Here is a 26836-nt window from a genome sequence, read left to right as displayed (position 1 = left end):
GTGATCACTCATTCAGCGATCACCTGCAAGTGATTGGCCCTGGATGCAGACTGTCTTTGTCCAGGGTTGATTATTTGCATTACCAATTACATGCAAGTAGCTGTCTTGTGCAGCTAATCGCCAGGAACCACGGCTGGGGTTCTTGCAAGTAATCAGTGTCAGGCCCATTTGCAGGCGCCAATGTGGTCTGATAATGCTAATTATAATAGGGGGGTAGCCAGGACTGTGAGTCTGCAGGTCACAGCTCTGGGTGGAAGGTGAGTACTGCTGCCAAAGCAAGCTGGGTAATGGATGAAGTAAAACAAAAAGTTGTTTTGCTTTAACACACCATAAAGGTAAGTTTAAAACTTTGTATAACAGGGTGTTGTCAGCTGAGACGTATTAGTAAAACAAAACTTCCATTCAGCACCCATATAAAATATGCCAGGACTGCAGCCTCTGAACCCATCTCCACAACATTCCGAGCAGCCATGAGCTATAACGACACGCCCACACTTCCGGCTGTTAAAGTCAGGTGGCGGTCGCCATAACGACCCGTTGTCTCGAGTTTAACAAAACTTTATTGTTCTCTTAACAGGTAACAGTTTGCTTTCACATAGTGTCTTTATGTCGGCTGTAAGAAAATAAGAAAACGGCATGTCTGGAGCTGTATGTCTTCCTTAGGAGTCTGCAGCCAGTCACAGCGCTGACTTTTCTCCATTGCGAGGAGCGTGGCAGTAGCTCCCCTCAGGCGCCGTGTGATTGGATGAGGCGTCCGGAAGTGGAGTGTTACCCTGGTTACGTTGTAACCGTCTGTTGTGGCTGAGGTGGATGCTTGAGGCCTGTCTGGAGCCTGAGCGGAGCTCGTGTGGAATTTCTCTATAGCAGAAGGTGACTGCAAACTACGGGGGGGAAGATATTCGTTCTCATTGCATGAATCATGGTAAGATTCTTGTGTCTTCTTGTAATGGGCATCTCAGGACTACAGAAAGTGTCCCCCCTACTAGGATTTGCTGACAGTTCTAGAAGGCCAGGGATTTTTCCATACACATTGGAGGAGATTTACCTAAACGGGTGCAGTTGTGCATAGTAACCAATCAGCTTCCAAGTTGTATCGTTAAAGCTTAATTTAACAAACTAAAGTTAGAAGCTGATTGGTTACTGTGCACCAGATTCTGTGTGCTCCAGTCTTAGTAAATCTCCTATTGAATGAAAGGTTTTAGGGTTCTTCACTGTAAAACACTCGAACGTGTGTGCACATGGTAACCAATTATGTTCTATTTGGCAGCGCAATACCAGGTACTTATATAGCGTCATCAATTTACACAGCTCTTTACATATACACTTTATTACACCTGTTCAATTGCTAGATAACACAAATTGCTAATCAGCCAATCACATGGCAGAAACTTAGTGACGGTAAGAGCCGGTTCACACTGGGGCGACTCGTCAGACGGCTCAGCCTCCTGACGAGTCGCGTCCCATTCAATGTAATGGAACCGTTCTAATAGGAGCGACGCAAGTCACTCCGACTTAGAAAAAGGTTCTTGTGCGACTTCGGGGGCGGCTCGGGGCGACTTGCATTGACTTCTATACAGAAGTCGTTTTGCGGGTCGCCTCTGAAGTCGTCTTTAGTATGACTTGCAGAGTCGCCCCCGAAGTCGTGCCGCGGAAGTGTGAACCGTCTCTGAAGGTTCGTTTAAAAAAAAAAAAAAAAAAAATGTCATACTTACCTCCAATGTGCAGTTAGTTTTGCACAGAGTGGCCCCGATCCTCCTCTTCTGGGGTCCCCTGGTGGTGCTAGTAGCTCCCCCCCCCTACCAATTGTATAACCCCCTAGGAGAAGTGCTCTCCTGGGGGGGTTACCTTGCAGGCGTGCTCCTGAGTCCAGCATTTGTGTCCATAGACGCAGAATGCCAGACTTGGCCCCGGCGCCCGTGTCATTGGATTTGATTGACAACAGCGAGAGCCAATGGCTGCGCTGCTATCAATCTATCCAATCAAGAGATGAGACAACAGGCAGAGGGGAAGTGTGCGTCTCCAGCATGGGAATTGCAGGACTCTGGTGAGTAAAACGGGGGGCTGGGGGGCCGGTCAGTGACAGAAGTTTTTTCACCTTGATGCATTAAAGCGGAGTTCCACCCAAAAATGGAACTTCCGCTTATCCCACTCCTCACCCTCTTGCATGCCACATTTGGCATGTAATTTTTTTGGGGGGGGGGAGTGGGGGCTTCAGGAGAAGGGGACTTCCTGTCCCACTTCCTCCTTCCGCCGAGGGACTGGAAAGGCGATTAGCTTAATCGCCTTTTCACAGCCCCTCCCTGTAGGCGAGCGCCTGTCCAATCGGACAGCGCACATGCGCAGTGGGTGCCCGGCCGTGAAGCCGAAAGCTGTCACGGCTGGGTGCCCACAGTGATAATGAAGACGCCGGCCGGGGAGGGTAGGAGAGGAGCGGAGCCCCGGCCGGCGCGTCGCTGGAGCAGGTAAGTGTCTGTTTATTAAAAGCCAGCAGCTACACTTTTTGTAGCTGCTGACTTTTAATAAACATAAATATTGTCTGGAACTCCCCTTTAAGGTGAAAAAAAAATGAGGGTTTACAACCCCTTTAATGCATTCAGGCATCTAGACGTGGTGAAGATGACTTTCTGAAGTTCAAACCGAGCATCAGAATGGGAAAGAAAGGGGATTTAAGTGACTTTGAACATGGCATGGTTGTTGGTGCCAGACGGGCTGGTCTGAGTAGTTCAAAAACTGCTGATCTACTGGGATTGTTACGCACAACCATCTCTAGGAATTACAGAGAAAATATCCAGTGAGCGGCAGTTGTGTGGAGGAAAATACCTTGTTGATGTCAGAGAAGAATGGGCAGACTGGTTCAAGATGATAGGAAGGCAACGGTAATTCAAATAACCACACATTACAACCAAGGTATGCAGAATACCATCTCTGAATGCACAACACATCAAACCTGGAAGAATATGGGCTACAGCAGTAGAAGACCACACCGGGTGCCACTCTTATCAGCTAAGAACAGAAAACTGAGGCTACAATTTGCAAAGGCTCCCCAAAATTGGACAGTAGAATATTGGGAAAACGTTGCCTGTTATAATTAGTCTCAATTTCAGCTGGGACATTCAGATGGTAGGGTCAGAATTTGGAGTAAAAAAAATGAAAGCATGGATCCATCCTGCCTTGTATTAATGGTTCAGGCTGGTGGTGTAATGGTGTGGGGGATGTTTACTCTGCACACTTTGGGCCCCTTGGTATAAATTGAGCATTGTTTAACCACTTTCTATCTGTGCTATAGCCAAATGACTAGGACAGCACAGGCTTCCAGTGCTGGGAGGGCGCCAATATACATCCTCCCATAATCGCGCTGCTTGCTCGGCTGATCACAGAGCAGGGTAATCACAGCAGGCCCTGTAGCACGTGATCAGCTGTCAGCCAATGACAGCTGATCATGAAAGTAAACAAGCCAGTTATTGTCCTTTTCTCTCCTCATGATCAGCATGAGGAGAGTAATAGAAAGCCGGTGACTTGTCCTGAATGTTCCCCTATGGGGGAAGTTCCTCCACTGACTGCGCAGGCGCAAACTTCCCGACGGAAATCCCCGAACCTCGCCCGGCATCCAGGCTCATTCTTTAACATCCCCGTGGATTGGAGGATGTTAAAAAAAGAGCCAGGAGGCCGAGCGAGCGAAGCGAGCCGTCCGAGCGCAGCGAGGACGTGAGGCCGACTGGCCACTTACCTCACTATCCACGTCGCCCTGGATGCCGGCCGCCGTTCGGGGATTTCCGTCAGCAAGTTTGCACCTGCGCAGTGCTTGAAGGAACTTTCCCGATGGCTGGAACCATCTGAGCGCATCAGTTCGCGCATGCGCTGGAACTTCCACGATAGCTGGAACCAGCATGTCAGATCACCGGTAACTGTCTCCTGTTACAGGGACATCGGGCCTTGCCTCAGTGCCCACCAGTGTCACCTGTCAGTGCTGCCCATCAATGCCACCTCTCAGTGGCCATTAGTGCCACCTATCAGTACCCGTCAGTGCAGCCTCATCAGTGAAGGAGAAAAATTATCTATTTGCAAAATTTTATAACAAACTACAACATTTTGTATTTTTTTTTTTTTAATTACGATCTTTTTTTTGTTTCTTTAGAAAAAAAATAAAAACCCAAGTAGTGATTAAATACTACCAAAAGAAAGCACTATTTGTGTGGGAAAAAATGTCATAGGGGTACAATTTTGCATGACTGCCCCATTTGTCATTTGAGGTGCGACGGCGCTGAAATTTGGCCTTTGCAGAAAGGGGGTTTAAGTGCCCAGTAATCAAGTGGTTAAACACCACGGCCTACCTGAGTATTGTTGCTGGCCATGTCCATCCCTTTATGACTACAGTGTTCCCATCTTCTGATGGCTTCTTTCCAGCAGGATAATGCACCATGTCACAAAGATCAAATCATCTCACCACTGGTTTCTTGAACATGACAATGAGGTCACTGTACTCCAATGGCCTCCACAGTCACCAGATCTCAAGCCAATAGGGCACCTTTGTGATGTGGTGGAACGGAAGATTTGCATCATGGATGTGCAGCCGACAAATCTGCAGAAACTGTGTGATGCTGTCATGTCATTATGGACCAAAATCCTGAGGAATGTTTCCAACACCTTGTTGGATCTATGCCATGAATAATTAAGGCAGTTATGGGTCCAACCTGATACTAGCAAGGTGTACCTTATAAAGTATCCGGTGAATGTACATTATACATTCAAATGAGTCCCTGTCCTCAAGGCGCTTACAATCTGAGATCCCTAACTTGCATTTATACATATATAAGGCAAATTAACCTACCAGCATGTCTTGTGTGAGTTTGGTAGTAAACCAGAGTTCCAGGAGGAAACCCACAGATACAGGGAGAACATGCAAAGTCCAGGCAAGTAGTGCCATGGTTGGGCTTCAAACCATCAACTAGTATTGCCAAGCAGAAGTGCTAACCATTTAACCACTGAGCTGCCCAGTATATGACCCGTCTGATTTTCTTTCTGTTTTAAAGCATTGTGAGTATCGGGGAATAGTATGAAAATCACAAATAAAAAAACAAATATAAAATATAATTACACCTTACCAATCCTGAAATGTGTTGGCTGCATTCGTTTTCTTCTTTCTCCGAATCCCCCCCCACATTTTTTATTTTTTTCCCCTTTACTCCTACCTGGTTACCAGGTTAGTAACACACTTACTGTCTTCTGATATCTCCACTCTAGGTAACGATACCTTTTAGGCATCAGCATTGTCAGTCTGGCAAGAGGGTAGTGTTAAGCCTCATACACACAATCGGACTTCCATCGGACTTTTCCGTGGATTTTTGTTCGAAGGGCTTTGGCCGTGAACTTGTTCTGCATTCACGCGACAGGACTTTTTCAGCCAACTTTCACCCAATCACGTGGTTTTTCAGCACTTTACCGCCACCCTGTGGACAACTTCTGCTAATGTTTTTGATCTTTAGCATTGGTTCTGAGCATGTGTGTTTGTGCTATGGACTTGCGTACACACGATTGGATTAGGCTCCATCGGACATTTGTTGCCAGAAAGTTTGTCTCTGCACAGCAAACATTTGTCTGCTGAAAAACACAAAAAGTTTCTCCGATGGAGCGTACACACGGTCGGATTGTCCGATCAAACGGGTTCGTCGGACATTTGTTGTCAAAAAGTCTGATCGTGTGTATGTGTCTTTAGATGCACCAGGAGATTTAGATGGATTTGACTAAAGCAGGCCATACTTGGTGCTTTTTTTTTTGTTTCTGCCCGCATGTTAAGTAAAAAATACCCTGTGGTATTGTATTCTGACATTGGAGAACCATCAGGATACAATGATCAGTGTTGACAGCTATAGACCGTTCTGTGAAAAACTGACAGGCATTACCTTAAGGATTAAGGTAAAAAAATGTTTAGGTAAAGCTATCGCCCCCCCCCCCCCCCCCCATATAGTTACATGAATCCTCACTTGATTCAGCACTGTGCCATCTGTAGCGGCTCTCTCCTCTTCTAGCTGTTGTCACTGGCTTTGAGGCAGCAGTAGCCATTGGCTCCCGCTGCTGTTAGTCAAATCCTGTGACAAGGGAATGGGGGGCGGGACTGAGCTGCACTGGTTGTGTCTGTGGATGCAAGCAGTGTGGTTTGGGATCAAGCCCGCAGGTGTGCCCCCATAGCAAGTGGCTTGCTGTGGGGGCACACAAAGAAGAAGCCGAGCCAGGAGTGCCGGTACGAGACCTGTGGAGAAGAGGAAACAAGTTCTGCAACTGCCGCGTACATATACATAGGTGTGTGCACACAAGCCTGGTGTCCAACTATCTGGAGAGAGACTCTCTCTCTCACAGTGCTCAGAGCCAGCACCGTCCACCCTACACACTCAAGGAGAGAGGGCTCCATTTGCTCCTCCTCCTCCTCCCACCCCTACCCCTCAGTGTCTGCCCTCCAACACTCCTTTCCCCGGCATTCTGTGCCTCAGAAAAGGGTTGTATGGGTGGGAAATTTTGAAGCCCAACAGCTGGAGGATACATGGTGGATGAAAGGTGCCGATACCTGAGCCTCCATCCCCGGGTGAGTGAGCTCACCATCCATTGTCTGAGACTGAAGTCACCCCCCTCCCTTCTTTCTCTCTCCTGCCTTTGAGCAAGTGAGTACTCAAAGGTAAGGAGGACTCAGATATAAGGGGGCTTTGGGAACCCTAATTTAAAAGGAATGCTGGAAACTCTGATTTAGTGGGGGGCTTTGGTGAGCAGAAATCCCCTTACTTCAGAGTTTCCCCTTACACAAGAGTCCACTCAAATTGCTGTACACCAAGCCAAATCCAAAACATTTAGAGAAGAAAAGGTAGCAACTCTACTCCCCTGGCAGCAGAGTTTGTCCTGCACCTCTCCTGCTTTTCTTTCTCTCTCTAATCTGTGTTGCCTTGGCACAGTCTGTGTCATTCCTGTTGCTTCCTCCCCACCTCAATAGCAGTAAATCTTGAGCCTGTCAGCCCAACGGTCACTATGTGACTCGCTCATTTCTCTGATTTTCGGCACCATGCCGAGAATACAGGACAACTGAGGCTGCACACAGCAGGATAAGACCTTGCCTCACTGGATTTTAAACAGCATAGGCACTTATTTATTGCCTTTTCTTTTTACACTTCCTGGTTTCCCTGAAGGCACTGATAACGTAATCCCAGCAGCACCAATGCCCCCTGGGAAGGCAAATTACCCAGTGCCTTCAGGGAGTTCTTGCACCTAACCTGTATTATCCCACAGTATTCTCATACTGCACACACACTAGATGGAGCACATGACATCATGATGCTCATCTCACTCATGCCCTATACAACATTACATTCATCTGTTAAAAAAAAAGTCTTCCCCCGAGATCTCGCAAAATGTTTTATTTTGATCAATATTTGCAAGAAATCAACGGTCCCTTAATTTTCTAACATCAGCATTGTAATATCAACACAGGCAAAAGTTATCTTTCACAATCCAATATAAGATTACTTGAAAAATCTAATTTCATGTTGTTAGTTCTGCCCGTCTGCTGGTCATCTCTTTCCACAACTTCCTGGATTCCTGTATGCTTTTCAGCTTCTCCTCTGCTGTTTTGCTTTAAATTTTTAAAGCCTGGCACACACAGTAAGTTGGTGTGTGTGTGTGTGTGTGTGTGTGTGTGTGTGTGTGTGTGTGTGTGTGTGTGTGTGTGTTTTTTTTTTCTTTCTTTATTCAGCCCCAAAAACTGAGCAGCTTGTGAGGAGGTCTCTGTACTAACTATTTAGTGTTATTACATCAATCTCCTGGCTGTGCTATTGTGTTCTGACGGAGACCTTGCTCACCCCGTCCCTCCACGCCAAAACCCACCTATGGCATTCCATTGGGTCTGTTTCCGAGGCACTGCCTATAGTCTCTTACTAAATACTTTGGACTGTCTACTTTTCAAAAAGGTACTGTCCTGGCATTTTAGGGTCTCAAGAAATGAGATGGGCCGTCAGTACATTGATCAATTTTCAAATATATGTATGTGTGTGTGTGTGTGTGTGTGTGTGTGTGTGTATGTATGTATATATGTATGTATATATATATATATATATATATATATATATATATATATATATATATATATATATATATATATATATATATATATAATTTGCAACCATAAAAGCGAAGGAGCATCAACCTAGTGCATTTCCCTCAGATATCCTTTATTGATAATGTCATGTTATAGGTTATATACTCGCAAACCAACATATGTACAAGCTCAGCAGAACAAATCCAGCTACAGACCATTAGCACATAGCACAGAGGAACAATGCAAGACCCAAAAGACTAACGTGTTTCAAGGGAGTCTGAGGCAGAGGGTAAGTCCCTCAAAACACGTTGGCTTTATGGACTTGCATTGTTCCTCTGTGCAATGTGCTAATGGTCTGTAGCTGGATTTGTTCTGCTGAGCTTGTACATATGTTGGTTTGCGAGTATATAACCTATAACATGACATTATCAATAAAGGATATCTAAGGGTGATGCACTAGGCTGGTGCGCCTTCGCTTTTATGGTTGCAATTTATATACACTATAGTTTGTGGACTTTGTGTGAAAGTTTATAGACTACCGTATTTGCCGGCGTATAAGACGACCCCTTAATTTTCCAGCTAAAATGTTGTTGGTTTTAGGATATACTCGCCGTATAAGACGACCCTACTAGTCTGTCTGGAAGCTGAGGGGTAGCCGGAACAACCGCTGACAAGAAAAAACGCTGACAGGATCAGGCTTTATTCAGCTTTTTCAAATCTCACTGTGCCGTCAACATGCCTCACTGAGGATGAGAAGACATCCGTGATAAGCGAAACACCGAACAGCGGCTCTGCTGGGAAACCAAGTGTTCCGCCTATTACAGAACACCACAAGGAGGAGGCGTGGCTTTTGAATAATGGATCCCCGCGGTGGTTACCAGCGTATAAGACGACCCCTGGGTTTTGAGGCAAGTTTTTAAGCCCAAAAGTTTGTCTTATACGCTGAAAAATATGGTGAATAATATACACCGATTTGCGGTATATTTACAAAAGAAATGTAGCAGAATAAATTTTGGCCTAAATTTTATGAAGAAAGATTATTTATTTGCAAAATTGTAACTTGTAAATTGTAACAGAAACAAGGGAAAGCATGTTTAAAAAAAATACAAAAAAAGTCCTATTTTTTCCATTAATATAGCAAAAAATCCAGTGGTGATTAAATATCACCAAATCAAAGCTCTATTTGTGTAAAAAAAAAAAAAAAAAAAAAAAAAAAATGTATTTATAAATTAAATTTGTGTATAGTGTTGCATGACTGGGCAATTGTCAGTTAACCGCTTAAGCCCTGGACCATTTTGGTGGTTAATGACCAGGCCACTTTTTGCGATTCGGCACTGCGTTGCTTTAACTGACAATTGTGCGGTTGTGCGACGTGGCTCCCAAACAAAATTTCCTTCTTTTTTTTCCCCCCACAAATAGAGATTTCTTTTGGTGGTATTTGATCACCTCTGCTATTTTTATTTTTTGCGCTATAAACAAAAAAAGAGTGACAATTTTGAAAAAAATTCAATATTTTAACTTTTTGCTAAAATGAATATCCCCAAAAAAATTATTTTCCACAGTTTAGGCCGATACGTATTCTTCTACATATGTTTGGTTAAAAAAATCGCAATAAGCGTGTATTGATTGGTTTGCACAAAAGTTATAGCTTCTACAAAATAGGGGACTGTTTAATGGCATTTTTTATTAATAATTTTAATTTTTTTACTAGTTATGGCGGCGATCAGGTTTTATTTATTTATTTTTTATCGTGACTGCGACATTATGGCGGACACTTTTGACACCATTTTGGGACCATTGTCATTTTTACAGCGATCAGTGCTATAAAAATGCACTGCTTACTGTAAAAATTACACTGGCAGTGAAAGGGGTTAACCACTATGTGGCGCTGCAGGGCTTAAGTGTTCCCTAGGAAGTGATTCTTACTGTTGGGGGGCGTGGCTACACGTGACAAGTCACTGATGACCGTTCCCGATCACTTGAGAGGCACGCGGCAGGGCGCGCACCCGCTGGGCGTCAAATTCAAATGGATGTACCTGTACACCAATCTACCTGCCCGTGCCATTCTGTCGACGTGAATATGCGCGCGGTGGTCGGAAAGTGGTTAAAGTAGCGCAGTGCTGAATAGCAAAAAAAAACATCCATACAATGCGATTCAGGTGCCGGGGAAAGGCCTCTGCACCATTTTTTTGGAGCGGATGCGATTTCAGCCATACAAATTGTATGGCTGAAATCGCACCACGCAGATACTGCATGTGATTCGCACAGGAAGTCTACACTTTTCAAGTGTGAACTCAGGCTAAATAAACAAATTGAAAATTGGAAGCTGATTGGTTGCCTTGCACAGCTGCTCCAGATTCTGTCTGTTCCGGTTTTGATCAATTACCCCTATGTACATACAACTAGTTATTATGCTGCCCTGTCTTACAATACTGAATTTGTCATAAGGTTAGATTGGGACGAAAATGGTTTAGTGTGATCAATGCAGTGGAGTCTGAAATGGCTTTTATCTCTGTTATTAATTTGGAGTGTCAATTTCATAAATAAAGGATATTCCTAATTTGTTGGTCGCTATCAAACGCCCTGGGAAAAAGCTTGCATGTGATGAGAAGTACACAAAACCTTAGGTATAGTAAAAGCGGGCACCTTCATGAAAACATCTCCTGTATCTGCTGAGCAATCTAGTACATTGGCTTGGGGGTATCTTGGCACATTCCTCCACACAGAACTGTTTTACCTTGCTGATATTTTGGGCAGCTTTGAATAACTTACTTCAGGTCATGGCACATCATATCAGTTCAGTTAAGGACAGGACCATGAAGGATAAATCCTGCTTTGTGCATTCATAAGCCTATTCCTACATATAGTTCCGTACTTGCATGAGCTTATCTGAGAGCGGAGACAACAAAGGAAATGTTTCCTTTTTTTTTTTTTCTAGGTTTTTAATATAGAGTCTGATAGAGGCATTGGGGTTGATTTACTAAAGGCAAATAGTCTACGTTAGTTGAAAAATACCAACTGCCAGTGACTGAACGCTTTAGATATACGCAACTGTACCACTTTTTGCAAACTGTCGCCCGCAAAGGCGATCTAACTACTATGACTTCTATGGAGTATTTATGTAGGCAATACGATAAAGTCAGGGGCCATATTTCTGCTATTTATTCTATCCTGTCATACTCCTTGAAAAAGTTGGGCTATATGCTCCAATGGGAGGAGGATTTGCAGGAAACGTTTGAGATTGACGAATGGCACAGGCTGTCGGAATCGGCGTCTCGATCGATCATGAATACTTCCATTATAGAAGCTAACTACAAGGTCCTGCTGAGGTGGTATATGGTCCCGGCTAGACTGGCCGCTTTCGTGCCAGGTGCCTCTCGGGACTGTTTCAGAGGATGCGGACAGACGGGGTCCACATTCCATATGTGGTGGACCTGTCCTAGGGTCCGGAGATTCTGGATCAGGGTGTACAATTTCATCTACTCCCTGACCCAGATCAATTTAGTTAAAGCTGCTAAACATGCGCTCCTGGGGGGTAAGATACCTGACGCTTCAGGACCCCAGAGGAGACTGGTGGCATTCATATTCACCTCAGCAAAAATAACCATAGCGAGAAACTGGAAGTCCGCGGCCTTGCCATTTGATCAACTTAAATACAAATTGTCCTGGCTTATGTTGAATGAGAGGCTAACGGCACTCACGCAGGACAAGATGAAGCAGTTCCATAAAGTCTGGGATCCTTGGATCTGCTACTTAACTGGTGATCCTGGGTCGAGTGGTACTTAGGTATATCTTGTGGATTATTTTACGGTGCGCGGAGCCTCAACTCTCCCAATTCCCCCCTCTTCTTTCTCATCCCACTGTCTCCTTTCCTATTGTTCTCCGACGGGATTGAATCCCGCCTTTTTCTGCTTTACTGCCTCCTTTTCACAAATCTGGAGTGTTGTTTACCATCGCCTAAATTGCCAATTGAATGATGTGGAATTACATATGTTTTGGGTGGTCGTAACCCTCGTAGGCAATGGCACGATGTGATGGTGAACAGATTGTCAAATCATTGTCTAGAGAAGGAAGTGACGTTGATATGTACTACTTTTTGTCTGTGAAGAAAACTAATAAATACTATTGAAACATAAAGGCAAATAGTCTGTTCACTGTGCAAGGGAATTTTCTATAGGCCGGCTGTACACGGTTCGAATCTTGACCAGTTTAGCAGCAACTGCCCAAGATTCGAAGCAGCATTGTGTAGGCTAAATGTAACAAGTTGATCCATCGATCAACTTGGGTACAACCAGCCTGCCGGATTCTCATACGATTATCGCTAATGACTGCTATAGCCACGAGCGATAATTCCCTGCCTTCTCCCTGGGCGGATGCCCCCCCCCAGACAATTGCTCAGCAGGAAAGATTCCCATGTCAGCACTGTCTGTGTTGATGGGGGAATTGTGCAAATTTCTTTCCTGCAACTAGTGGCAGCAGTAAAAAAATTCAGTGTATGGGCTGCCTAAGCTTAGTGAACGATGTGAAGCTCCTATTTCTTCCACCATCCAATCATTTGCAAGCAAAAATACTGGGCTAGATTCATGTAGCTGCGCCCATTCGTACGGCGGCGCAGCGTATCGTATTTACGCTACGGCGCCGCAACTTACAGGAGCAAGTGCAGTATTCACAAAGCACTTGCTCCGTAAGTTGCGGCGGCGTAGCGTAAATGGGGCCGGCGTAAGCCCGTGTAATTCAAATGTGGAAGGGGGGGCGTGTTTTATGCTAGTGTGTGATGACCTGGTGTGATTGACGTGTTTTGCGAACGGCGCATGCGCCGTCCGTGTACATATCCCAGTGTGCATTGCTCCCAAGTACGCCGCAGCTACGTATTGGTTTCGACGTGAACGTAAATTACGTCCAGCCCTATTCGCGAACTACTCACGCAAACGACGTAAAAAATTCAAATTTCGAACCGGGAACGACGTCCATACTTAACATTGGCTGCGCCACCTAATAGCAGGAGCAACGTTACGCCGAAAACGCCTTACGCAAGCGACGTAAAAAACTACCACCGGGCGCACGTACGTTTGTGAATCAACGTAACTAGGTAATTTGCATACTCTACGTCGAAAACAATGGAAGCGCCCCTAGCGGCCAGCTTGAGAATGCACACAATTATACGCCGCCGCATTCAAGTTACGTTGGAGGAGGAAGCCTATTTTTTGGACGTATCAGCGTAACGATACGCCGACGCAGATTTGAAATTGCGGCGTATCTGGAGATACGCCGCCGTAAATGATTGCTGAATCTAGCCCACTGTTTTTACACATAATTGGGTATTCTTTGCAAAGTGTTTTTTTTTTTTTTTTTTTTTTTTTACAACATTTAAAAAAATGAAAAATTACCTTGCAAAGTAACCAGCCTATTTGCCTTTTAAATCAAACAAAAGCTCATCCTGCTTGGTAAGAATGGTGGTGAGCTGTTCTGCCATATCATCATGGACAGGATGGTTTGTGTAAGATAAATAAATTCCAATTTGGATCATGCTATTCCGTAGCAGAATATTAGGGTGTCTACCTGTTATCTCAAATTCATTGGTAACAGAATGTCCAGTAAGAGATTTCTACATTATGCAAGAGCTGAAATTCCCGCTAAACACTAAGCGGGTATTATCAGCAGCTACAGGAAACATTTATTTGGTTGAGATTTTTATTAGTAAAGAAAATTTCGCCAGATACGTAAAACACCGAAAAATCTCTAAAACCTTCCTAATCATTTTTATGAACTGTCTGTGCCCTTTGTTTTCCTACTTAAACGTTCCTGTTCTAAAAATGACCTATTGATCCTGCCAGTCACTAATAGTTCCTTTTTCTTGGTGGCAACGATTTGCAGGCTCATAATTATTCACCTTTTTTTTTTTTTTTTTTTTTTCTCTCAAATACTTGGAAGTCTTAACACAAATCACATCATATGCTGGGTCCCCTTTCTCTTTGGGATTCTCCTGGCAATCCTTATATGGAGGTACCACTCTGCAGGGTGTTGTGCTGGGTCAGTGACGTCCCACAATTACAGTATGCTCTTAGTTTTCTGAGTTGAATGACATGGGGACATTCAGTCTAGTCTGGGAGACCAATGACCATTTTATTTTGATATACATTTTGCTTGGAGTTGGGCTCTAAAATGTAAATACATTTTAATATTATCATGTAATAAATTTGTGCCGGTTGGCTGTTTATTTATTTTAGTCCCCTTTCACATGGACGGACCGTTCAGGTCCGCCTGTCAGTTTTGACGGCGGACCTGAACGGCCGCTCCATGCATCTCTATGGAGCGTCGGATGTCAGCGGAGACATGTCCGCTGACATCCGATCCGCTAAAAACAGACGTATGGGGATACGTCCCCATCCGTCCATGGCGGATCGGGTCCGATCTCTCCATAGGAGACTGCGGCACCCGACAAGCCCCTCCCCGTTTAGTGAGCAGAGAGGAGCTTGTCATCCGCCAGCTGACTGATCTGCCACCTCGTGTGGAAGGAACCTTAATGCTTTTACTGTTTGCAATTCATTTTTATTTAGTTATATTTATATGGTTTTCATGGATTTCTGTGCTATTTGTGGTGTTGTTGCTTTTAATGTTGGTGAGCAAATTCCCTTATGTACTAATGCCGCGTACACACTATCGGAATTTCCGCCAAGAAAACTGTGAATTTTTCTTCAGACGGAATTTTGGCTCAAACTTGTGTTGCATACACACGGTCACACAAATGTTGTCAGAAATTCAGGACGTCAAGAACGCGGTGACGTACAACACTACGACGAGCTGAGAAAAATGAAGTTCAATGATTCCGTGCATGCGTAGGATTTTTGTGCATCGGAATTGCATACAGACGATCAGAATTTCCGACAAGAAATTTTCCCATCTGAAAATTTGAGAACCAGCTCTAAAAATTTTGCTGTCGGACATTCCGACAGAAAATGTCCGATGGGGCCTACACGCAGTCAAAATTTCCAACCAAAAGCTTGCATCGGACTTTTCTTGTCGTAAATTCCGATCGTGTGTACACGGCATTACAGTGCATTCGAAAAGTAATTACAGTACTTCACTCTTTCCACATTTTATTATGTTACAGCCTTATTCCAAAATGGATTAAATATAATTATATTCCTCAATATTCTGCAAACAATACCCCATAATGACAACTTGAAAAAAAGTTTGTTTGAAGTCTTTGCAAATTTATAAAAAATAAATAAATCGCATGTACAAAGTATTCACAGGCTCAATACTTCGTTGAAGCTCATTTGGCACCAATTACAGCCTGAAGTCATTTGGAGTATGATGTTACAAGCTTGGCACACCTATTTTTGGACAGTTTCTCCCATTCTTCTTTGCAGGACCTTTGAAGCGCCATCGGGTTCGATGGGGAGCGTTGGTGCACAGCCATTTTCAGATCTCTCCAGAGATGTTCAATCGGGTTCAATTCTGGGCTCTGGCTGGGCCACTAAATATCATTCACAGAGTTGTCCTGTAGCAACTCCTTTATTATCTTGGTTGTGTGCTTAGGGTCATTGTCCTGTTGGAAGATGAACCTTCACCCCACTCTGAGTACCAGAGCGCTATGGAGAAGGTTTTCACCAAGGATGTCTCTGTACATTGGTGTATTCATCTTTCCCTCGATCCTGACAGGTCTCCCAGTTCCTGCTGCTGAAAAAAGAATCCCCACACCATGATGCTGCCACCACAATGCTTCACTGTAGGGAAGGTATTGGCCAGGTGATGAGCAGTGCCTCGTTTCCTCCAGACTTTACGCTTGCCACTCAGGCCAAAGAGTTCAATCTTTGTTCCATCAGAACAGAGTATTTTCTTTCTCATGGTCTGAGAGACCTTCAGGTGCTTTTTGGCAAACTCTAGGTGGGCTGTCATGTGCCTTTTACTGAGGAGTGGCTTCCGTCTGGTCTCTCTTCCACACAGGCCTGATTGGTGGAGTGGTGGTTCTTCAGGAAGGTTCTCCTCTCTCCAGAGAAACACTGGAGCTCTGTCAGAGTGACCATCAGGTTTTTGGTTACCTCTCAAACTAAGGCCCTTCTCTCCAGTCGCTCAGTTTGGCCAGGCAGTCTGCTCTAGGAAGAGTCCTGGTGGTTCCAAACCTCTTCCATTTACGAATGATGGAGGCCACTGTGCTCATTGGGACCTTTAATGCTGCAGACATTTTTCTGTACCCTTCTCCAAATCTGTGACTCAATACAATCTTGTCTACAGACAATTCCTTGGACTTAAAGCGGAGCTCCACCCTAAAGTGGAACTCGCGCTGATCTGAACCCTCCCCCCTCCAGTGTCACATTTGACACCTTTCAGGGGGGAGGGGGGTGCAGATACCTGTCTAAAGACAGGTATTTGCACCCACTTCCGGCCACACAGTTTCGGGTAAACTGCGGGCAGAACGTCACCTCCCGTCCTCCCCCCGTTGTGCTCTGGGAACACTCGGCTCCCAGAGCACAGCGGGAGACGATCATCGGCGAAGCGCAACTCGCGCATGCGCCGTAGGGAACTGGGTAGTGAAGCCGGAGTGCTTCACTTCCTGGTTCCCTCACCGAGGGTGGTGGTGGGGCAGCAGAGTGACGAGCGATCGCTCGTCCTCTGCTGCGGACGGCGCTGGACTCCAGGACAGGTAAGTGTCCTAATATTAAAAGTCAGCAGCTGCAGTATTTGTAGCTGCTGGCTTTTAAAAAAAAAAATTCATGGCACATCCGCTTTAATGGCTTGGTTTGTGCTCTGACATGCACTGTTAAGTGTGGGACTCAATTAGAGTGTCATGACAAAGGCTGTAATGATTTTTTTTTTTTAATACATTTGCAATGATTTCAAACGCACTTCTTTCACGTTGTCATTATGGGGTAGCGTTTGTACAATTTTGAGGAAAATGTATGCATTTAATTAGGGGTGCAACGGATCACAGTTGATCCGAGATCCGAACGGGTCACCCCCTTCGGATCGGAACACACTGTGATCCGCGGATTGCCACGGCTCTGGAGCTAGGCCGAAGCCGCGGCCTTTCCTAATGTTACGGCGGCGGCTCCGGAGCTAGGATGAAGCCGCAGCCTTTCCTAATGTTATGGCCGCGGCTTCGGCCTAGCTCCGGAGCCGCCACCGTAACATTAGGAAAGGCCGCGGCTTTGGCCTAGCTCCGGAGCCGCGGCCATCTTGGTACACCCGGCGGCTGCCCTCCTCTGTTTACACCCACAGAGGAGGAGCCCGCACTCGTGGGACACACCGCTCGGGGAGTGTCTGTCGGTACTAGCTGGGGGGGGGGGGGGTCACTGTCCTGAGAGGAGGGGGGGTCACTGTCCTGAGAGGAGGGGGGGGTCACTGTACTGAGAGGAGGGGGGGTGTCTGCACCGAGGGGGTACTATAGTTGGTGGGGGGGGGGGACATGTGGATATTACAGTGGGGGAGATTTTTTTTTTTTTTTTTTGCTGATCCGAAAAATGATCCGATCCTTGACTCCTGATCCGAGGAACGATCCGAACCGTGAGTTTTTTGATCCGTTGCACCCCTACATTTAATCAATTTTGGAATAAGACTGTAACATAACATAGAGAAAAAGTGAAGCGCTGTGAATACTTTCTGGATGCAATGTATCTACTTCTGTTTATTCATGTGTCTGACATTGGGTACAACATTTTAATTAAACAATTTATTTCATAATGATTTTCAGAGGTTTATTTTCTTTTTTTTTTCTGTACATCTAGTTCCTGACATAAATATATTGGCTGCTGGCATGGTACATGTTTATGATTTGGTTGTTTTTAAGGGTCACTGTAGTCCCAATAGCTATATAATTATATGAGAAGTGGCAGACAAAGCATAACAAAGTTTTACTATGAGATGTAATCAAATTGTATAGTTTGAAGTCTGTATCACAAACCAACGGAACAGAACACTGTACAGTACAAGAAGTTCTAATCCAATAAAGCCACCTAAAGTAAAATGACACCTTTTGGGACTGGGGGCAAGAATTCCAGGAGTAACATTATGCTTGTTTAAACACTGCCCATCGGTAACCGCTAGTCCAGAAGTTTACTTTCCGTTACTTGGTTTATCCATGTACTGGGGTATCTGGAAATGTCTTTTTATAAATGTTCTCATACTAGCAGTATTCAAATTGTAGAGCTTAAAGGTAAGCACCACTCTGTTTTAGGTGATGACAGTTGGAGAATAAAGTGGTAAAAGTAGGACTTTGTGTGTTTGGAGACTGTCAGCTGACCCGTAGAGCAGAACATTTTCTGACAAGACCCAGACATTGCATTAAGGGAGGGTATAAGCTTTTCCACATAAGCCATGTGGCATGATTGCTATATCGAAGATCTAAAAGGTGCGCAAACATCTATATTCCTATAACCACAATCTATGTATTGTAAGGGGTTAGCTCGGTAGTGGGGTGTGTGACCCCCCCTGGATGGGTTCACTACACACTGAATTTATACAGACAGGCAGTCGAAGACGGTTGAAAACAAAGATTTTGGTTTATTCTTCCATCTTGCTGGAAACAAGTGCAAGCATCCAAACAGCATAAACAAAATCAAACATAAAATAAACCCTGGCCACTTGGGGCGTCTACCTTCACCACACAGGAACCTATCTATGGAGTCTGGCACAGATTAGTGCTTGGCAGACACTGCTGGTCATACAGCAGAAAAACAATAGTCTTTTCATTTTTTTTTTTTTTTTGTAATTCTTTTATTTTCAAAAAAATATATAACTGACAAACAGTACAGCATACATATAGCATCGGTAAACAGAAACGATCATACAAAAAAGAAAAGTGTATGAATGAGAGGGGTCGTCAGTCAAGATAAACACAGCAATACTCCAACAATACACTGTAGGAAGGCATAAATGGCAAGGCAGTGAAATAGGATCAGAGTATGGAGCCATGGAGGCCACTAGATAAGGGTTTGCACGACCAAAAACCTCCTGTCTTTTGATTTTTATCACACAGAAAAATCAATCACCTCCTCAGAAGACTTTCAGCTACTGCTCTCCTTACTCACAAAGCCTCAGGATGCAGCAAATTAGTGGTAATCCTCTGGATTACTTATAGAGGCCTTAATTGCCTCATTCTGAACAGCTGAAGTTTTCCAACGCCCTTAAACCTTTTCTGGCTACTTCTGCAGCCAACGCCTATTAACAATTGGTGTATTGTCTAAACAAGGCAGAAATGTATGTCCCGTCTGTGACAACACCCACAGATTTACCTGACTTCCTGTCACAGTATGTGAAAACATATTGTTTGACAAAAAACAATGAATAAACTACACAAAAATACATAAAGAATATTGCATAAAAATGAAAGAAAATTAATAAACCTAAAAAGTCCAAAAAGAGCGATCCACTTCAAATATGAATTCTGTGTGTTATGATCTCTGCATGCAGTTGCTTAGAGATCCTGGTAATCTGGTGAGGGGGTGGCACTTCTGGTTATTTGGTGACCTTGGGAGCACTGTAAGCGGAAGTCATAGCACATTCATATTTTAAGTGGAATTTTGGACTGTAATTGGACAATGGGTGCAGACTTTTATGTTTTATTTTTATTACCTTTCATTTTTATTCTTATGTGATATTGTTTATGAATTTTTGCTCATACTGTGTAGTTTATACATTTTCAAGGTGAAATATCACTTTAGATATGTTTTCATATATAAATAGGTGATGAGATATCATCTTTTGTAATTGTGGGTATAGTAATATAGGAGTTTGCTCACCTTCTTCTCCCCCTCCCCCCTTTTTTTTTTTTTTTTTTACATATTAAATATCTTTTGTAAAACTTGCATCTGGAGGATTGAGTGCAGCATCTTTCTATTTCACCTAGCAGATAAAAATGTTAGGGTTATGAAAATAGCTTAATTTGACAATTTTTAGTGTGTGTTGTTTTTTTTTTTTTTTGGCAATTTTTTTAACTTCTGCTACTGTGATATGATTTAGACCTTGTTCAATTTAGATTTAGACCTTGTTCACTTTCTGCCCCTCTGCAGTAATGCCTGCTTTTAACCTTAAGGCTTAATTTCCATGGATGTTTTTGAACGTTTTTACAGCCACTTTTCTGAGCATTTTTTGCAGCTTAAAAACAGCTCTCCATGTTAGTCTATGGCCTCATGCCCACCATGACGTTTTTGAGCTGTAGATGGCTGAGCCGTTTTTAAGCTGCAAAAAAAAACAGGACCAGTGCGTTCTGAAGCTCCAGCGTTAGAGCTGTAAAAACGCCAGACGTTAAATGCTCAAACGCGCAAAAACGCTACTGCAGCGTTTTTGAGCTCCAGCTCAAAAAAAAAAATGTAAAAAAAAAAAAACATGGACAGGCGTTTTTAAGCTGTAAAAAAGGCTAAAAAAAGTGGCTGTAAAAACGTCCATGGAAATGAAGCCTAAAAGGCTAAACCACTGTGCCACAACCATGTGCACTGCATGCTATTTGCGGCGTGGTCTTATTGACTTGAATGGGTTGCATGCGACAGACATATTGGCCACCAAACGAGATGAGGTTTCACTTTTGCTGTGGCCGCAAAGCATTATTACTGTGTACAGCCCTGAGTGGCTGTGTGTCTTTGTCTTAGGTGGGGGATGGGAGGCAGTAAAATCATGGCTTGGCTGCCTGCTTTTGCCGCCATACCAGAACCCCCCTACAGCCACCCATATGAACAAGCCCTCTGAGGTCAGCAATATTGACTTCCATTGCCAGTTTGTTTTCTGGGATTTCCCTCTGATATGAAGATAACATAGTTACATAGTTAGTCAGGTTGAAAAAAGACACAAGTCCATCCAGTTCAACCACAAAAAACAAAATAAAAACAATGACGTTGATTTTATATAGTGACAGCAGTTTGCCCAGGGCTTTACAATATAAAGGGTACATTGCTACAATAAAATTCAATGCAAGAGGGTTAGGGGGCACTGCTTATGAGAGCTTACGATGTATAAGGTAATAAATGTGAGGGACAAGAGGAAGCCTGGGTATAGTATAAGTACAGTTTTAGGCAGGGGCAGGACAGATTTCCTGGAAGAAATTCGTTTTTGGGGACCGCCTAAATGTGAGAGTAGGAAATAAGGAAATGGACTGAGGTAGAGATTTCAGAGGATGGGAGAGGCTCTGGAGAAGTCCTGGAGGTGAGCATGGGAGAAGACGAAGGAGTTTGAGAGCAGGATTAGGGAAATTCTCTGAAATGTAATTGCCAATGTTAAGTGAACTGTTTGTTTTAATATACACCTTCCTTCTTCCCTTTTTTTATTATTTATTGTTTTTTTTTTTTTTTTTTAAACTAACTATATCTGTCCACTCAATACTTGAATAGATTTGTTTTGTAGTATCAATTACAATCAAGATCTTATGAGGGTATTTTTTATTTTTTTTCATTTTGCAGACTTTCTTGCTATGTGGAAGGTAAGAGGAATATCATAAAATGGGTGATATTTTGGCATATGAAGCAGATTTGCTTGGATTAGTGAAAGAGGTATGTATCATTTATTTTACTTTTTGTTTTTTTATAGCTTCCCTTCCATCATATGGCTAAGGCCCTGTCCACACAGGGCAGGCTCCATTGGAGTCCACCTGCTCAGCGAGGAATCTGTCAACTGTTCCCCACTGAGCAGGCAGATGACTGGTCTGTGTCCACTCCACTTATACAGGGAGGACATAGACACAACCTGCTCTCCTTTATGGGCAGTCAAAAACAGATTGCCTGCCCGTTTACATTACACCCAACTTCCATCCGATCTGCCAGATGAATGAGGACCATCCCTCTATTTTTAGTGGACAGGATCAGATTGGATGTTGGCAGGTGTTAATGGACATGTGTCCATTGACACCTGCCGCTCCAGAGAGGCGACTGAAGGGTCCACCTGAAAAGCTGACAGGCTGATCCGGTCAGTCCCTCGTGTGAAAGGGCCCTAACTCGTAGGTGATGGTAAGCCCTCCTATTATGGTCACTGAATATATTTTGCTGCTTTTTGTCAGAAAAGAAAAAGACACATGATCATGGTATGATGGGAAACTATTGTGCTGCATGCTTATTTTTCTTTTTTGTATGACTGGGAAAGCCGAGTATCAGAAACAAAGCAAAGTGAACGGAGGCGAAATGGCAGAACTGGCTAAGGGTCGATGGGGGTGTGGGGATAGTTGTTTTAATATTCTTACCTGAAATGGAAAAATCTTTTGAACATCTTGTTTACTTTTAACATTTGGTTTTGTGAATTGAAGGTTCCAAAAAACAGGCTACAATTTAAGTACAGTAAAACCTTGGTTTGAGAGCTTTGCAAGACAAGCAACATTTTTTAATAAATTTTGACTTGATATACAAGTGATGTCTTGATATAAGAGTAGCATCATGTCACAGCTGAGTATAAAAGAGACGAGAGGTGCCTCTAAGTGTAGCAATATGGTTTCATTAATGAAAGTACAACATTAGGCAACTCGCATGGTTGATGATTAAAAGAGGCACATCTACGTATGCAGGCATCCGGGGTAAAGCTGTCCACATGGACCATTCTCCACACCACCATCAACGTCATCCCTTCCACGCTTCGCTCTACGAGCACTTCAAGCCTTGCTTTCAGATTGCTCTACTGCAGGGTAGTCTTCCCGGTCATGTGGACAGCTTTACTCCAGATGCCTCTTTCCTCTTTTATATTCCGTAGCTCCTGCTGGATTTTGATTTGTGGAGGCTTCCATTTGTGGATGGACATTTTATGGTTACACAGCCCATCACATCTTTTTATATGGACTATAGACTGAATGACCTATGAATAAATGGTTGTGGAACGAATCATATGAGTTTCCATTATTTCTTATGGGAAAATTTGCTTTGATATACAAGTGCTTTTGGATTACAAGCATTTTCTGGAACAAATTATTCTCGCAATCCAAGGTTTTACTGTATATAGAATATGCTTATTTCTGTCAAATACATTCAATTTGAACTTACTACAGCAGTATCGGTTCTTTCAGCAGTGACAAATTATCACACTAGTGACACTTTTTAGTGCAAAAAAGAAGAAATAATATATTTTCTCTTGCATCCACATTGTATGTAATAGAAAAAAAAACATTAAATAAGATGCTGATAAAATGTGTGTACCATTTTGATAATATTGGCTTTTTGTCCTGATTTTTACCTACCAGTATATGTTTATAGGTAAAATTCAAGTACTAGACTTGGCTATTGTATTCTTTTAATTATTTACTGTATATACTTACTATACCAGCTAACTGTGGATCTAAATCCAAACAAATTGGTAAACTCTGCTTGGAAATGCCAAAAGGCTGTAATTATTCCTTTCTAAATGTGATGGCGTTAAACTGTATTGTGCACATGTAGTTCCCATTCCCTTTGGGTCCTCTCCAAATGGCCATATATACATATGTGGTGATTGAAGAGGGTGCATATGAGTCTGTACAACATAAATATTATTTGTGCAATGTGCAGAACCAATGTTAGTCTTCCCATGACCTGCATTGGGCCCCTCATCAAACAATCACATTGCGCTCAAGCTTCCGTTTTACTAAATGTGCCTGAATCCAGCCTACGTGGCTTTCCTCATATGCATAGATCCTAAAGCAACACTAATTGATCCCAGTTTCCTTAAGCAATTAACTTAAATACAAGCTAACCACAGTTTAAAAATTACAAAGTTTGGGGGGAAAAAACGTTATACCACCCGTACAGCAAAAATAATTATATTTTTATTATTTTGATGCATTCTTTTGTATAACTCTACTGAATTATGTTTTGTGTATTGTTTATTAGTTCCTAAGCTTCGGGGAGTTCAATGATACCTTGAAAAGCTTTTCAAAAGAGTGTAACGTTAAAGGAAAACCGCTCCCAAAAAGTGATGGCTCTGCTACAAGAGACTCTAAGACTTTACTAATACAGGTTGGTGCATTCCCCGTCGTAATGGTTTGTCAGTCACAAAAATATTTTGTGGTGTGTGTGTGTGTGTGTGTGTGTGATTTAGACCTTTTGAGTTGGCTCCTGCACATATTTTCAGCTTCATAAGAAATTATCCCAGAAGTCTGAAATTCTGGAGTTCCATTTTAAAGATAATTGCAACCCGGAGTTTGCCTGGTCACCATAGAGCCCCTTACCTTCCCAACTCCATCTCTTTTCTAATGGGCCTTTCAATCTATTTATCATATCCCTGGCCAGTATGAAGGTGTTAAGAATTTGTGAAGGCACATGGCATCCATACAAGCATTTTCCTGTAGAGCACTACAGGATTTCAGACACAACTATGCTGATTTGGCAGGAACCTATAAGAAGCTGAAGCACAGAAAAAAAAGACAGCTTAACACACTTGTACCACTCGCACGTTTGCTTGAAAATGGTTCTATAATCATTTCTTTAGTATAACTAAAGGCAAAACCTTTTTTTTTTTTTTTGTGGAGTGTGAAGAGGGATTGGAACCCTTGAGAGTTTTTATTGCTGTCCATGCCACTATTAGTGAGACTCCCCCTCTCTATTTGTAATGCTTACCATTATCATCGAAAGTAAAAGAAAATCCCAAATTTTGGGTTGTCCCCAGAAAAGTAATGGAGGGCAAATCGTTCAACAGGGACATGATGACCTGGGGGTCCCTAAGGGCTTCCCTTAATTTGAAGGGATGTTCTCACACTTCCTGTTTGGCTTTGAGACAGAAAGTAAAGAGAAATCTCCACAATGGGATACAGATGGCGAAAAAAACAAAAAAAACATGACGGGGATTATAACCCTTCCTTGCTCTATACAAAATGTAAAAAAAAAAAAAGATTTATTTATAGTTCTACTTTAACTTTAACCACTTCTTGCCCAGCTTATAGCAAAATGATGGCCGGATGGTGGCTTAATTGTTCTCAATAGACATCATATGATGTCCTTCAGAACAAGTTGCTTGTGTGCCCCCGGGGGCGTGTAGCGTGGCGAACAAGGGGGTGGTGTTTCGTTCGGACACACCGCATCTCTGATTATGGTAAAGAGCCTATGACGTAGGCTCTTTACCATGTGATAAGCTGTGTCCAATCACAGTTGATCACGGTGTAAATAGGAAGTGCCAGTTATCCACATTCCTCTACTCACGCTGACCGTGCATGAGTAGTGGAGAGCTGATGAGCGGTTTTCCTCACAGGGAGGATTTGCAATGATTATCAGCACAGCCCCATCAGCGATGCCCACCAGTGATGCTCATCAGTTTCTCCTCATCAGTGATGCCTGTTGGTGCTACATATCAGTGCCGAATATTGGTGCCACCTTGTCAGTGCAGCCTCATCAGCGCATATCGGTGAAGGAGAAAATATACCTATTGAAGTTGTCAAAGTACTGACTTTTTTTTTTTTTTTTTAGATTTTTTTCTTTTATGCCAAAGCTTATGATTTATTTATGCTGTGTTTATTTCCTGCACATACACAATTATGCAGTTACTGAAAACAAAAGTTAAAGCGGGGGTTCACCCAAAAAATGTTTTTTTAACATTACATTCAGCCGAGTTGTCAGAATGACATTAGGCTGTTTTTTTTTTTATTTCATTGCCGTACATACCATATTTTCACCGCCGCTTCCGGGTATGTAATCTGCGGGACTGGGCGTTCCTAATTGATTGACATTCTTCCGACCGGTGCATACAGCGCGTCACGAGTTGCCGAAAGAAGCCGGACTGCGAGTCGTCTCTATACGGCGCCTGCACACCGACGTTCGGCTTCTTTCGGCAACTCGTGACGTGCTGTATGCGCCGGTCGGAAGGATGTCAATCAATTAGGAACGCCCAGTCCCGCAGATTACATACCCAGAAGCGGCGGTGAAAATACGGTATGTACGGCAATGAAATAAAAAAAAAAACAGCCTAATGTCATTCTGACAACTCGGCTGAATGTAATGTTAAAATATATATTTTTTTTTTTGTGTGAACCCCCGCTGTGATGCTCCAAGCAAAAATAAAACTTCTGTTTTTGCAAGGTGATCCTAACGCCTTTGTTTTAACAAAACAAGATTGCCTTAGGTTTTTTCCCTTCTGTCACTGTTTCTGCCTTTGTCCTGATATCATTGTACAGCCACAATACAAATGGCATCTTCCTCCATCATTGTCTGAACCTGGAAGTGCACTGTGTCATTCTCTGTGCAAAATAAAAAAAATTCTTGGTGATTCCTTCATAGACTGCATATGTTGACAACATCAAACTGAACAGCATGTAATTCTGGTTTTGACAAAACTGCTGGAGCAAGACTCCTCCCGCCACTCTCTTTATTAATTGACAGTAGTAATGGGTGGCAGTCACGTAGCCACAGAAAAAAACCACAGCAAATATTGTATTTATAGCAAGCATTTTAGCAATTACTTGTACAGGGAACGCAAGAGCACTGATAGCAGGAGCTCTAGGTTGTTGTTTCTAATGCCTTTCCAACTACTTTAAAGTCCTTCTAAAAATGCCTGTGTAACAATTTAAACAAAACACAAATTCAGTAACTTTGTGATAAACAAGCCCTATAAAGTAAAAAAAAAATACTTCTAAACCTCCCAGAGTGAGCCAAAGCCACCTCCATTTGTGCCTGGCATGCTCCCACGCCCAGGCACTACAGCTCACAGTGGGAGGATTTCAGCAGCATAGGCAGTGCTGTTAATCCAGAAAGCAGTGGTCAAGCCTAGATATGCCGCTACAGATTGGCAAGGCTTGAATCGGGTGAATAAATATTGGCCATTCAGATATCCACAGGCCCTGCTACATCTTCCTATCCCACTGTAGAGCAAGCGGGTGCAGCTTACATATGG

The 26836-nt window shown here is 43.2% G+C and overlaps 1 protein-coding gene across 4 annotated transcripts in view; it reads left to right on the top strand.

The window, feature by feature from the left end:
* The first annotated feature begins 509 nt into the window (after positions 1 to 509).
* The window catches only part of ARMC9 (armadillo repeat containing 9), a 193711-nt gene continuing 167384 nt past the window's right edge, over positions 510 to 26836 (top strand). For 2 of the 4 annotated variants that reach the window (XM_040349712.1, XM_040349709.1), the window contains exons 1-3: positions 603 to 922; positions 21466 to 21555; positions 23848 to 23973. In XM_040349712.1, coding sequence (XP_040205646.1) covers positions 21505 to 21555; positions 23848 to 23973 — 177 coding nt within the window. In that variant the 5' untranslated portion in view covers positions 603 to 922; positions 21466 to 21504. Of the gene's footprint in view, positions 578 to 601; positions 923 to 21465; positions 21556 to 23847; positions 23974 to 26836 lie in introns of those variants that run through there. The other 2 variants (XM_040349711.1, XM_040349710.1) reach the window with 2 other exon arrangements.

Source organism: Rana temporaria, chromosome 4 (genome assembly GCF_905171775.1).
Source record: "Rana temporaria chromosome 4, aRanTem1.1, whole genome shotgun sequence".
Lineage (NCBI taxonomy): Eukaryota > Metazoa > Chordata > Amphibia > Anura > Ranidae > Rana > Rana temporaria.
Note: the sequence above shows the minus strand (reverse complement) of the source record. Positions and strands in the feature narration are given on the sequence as shown.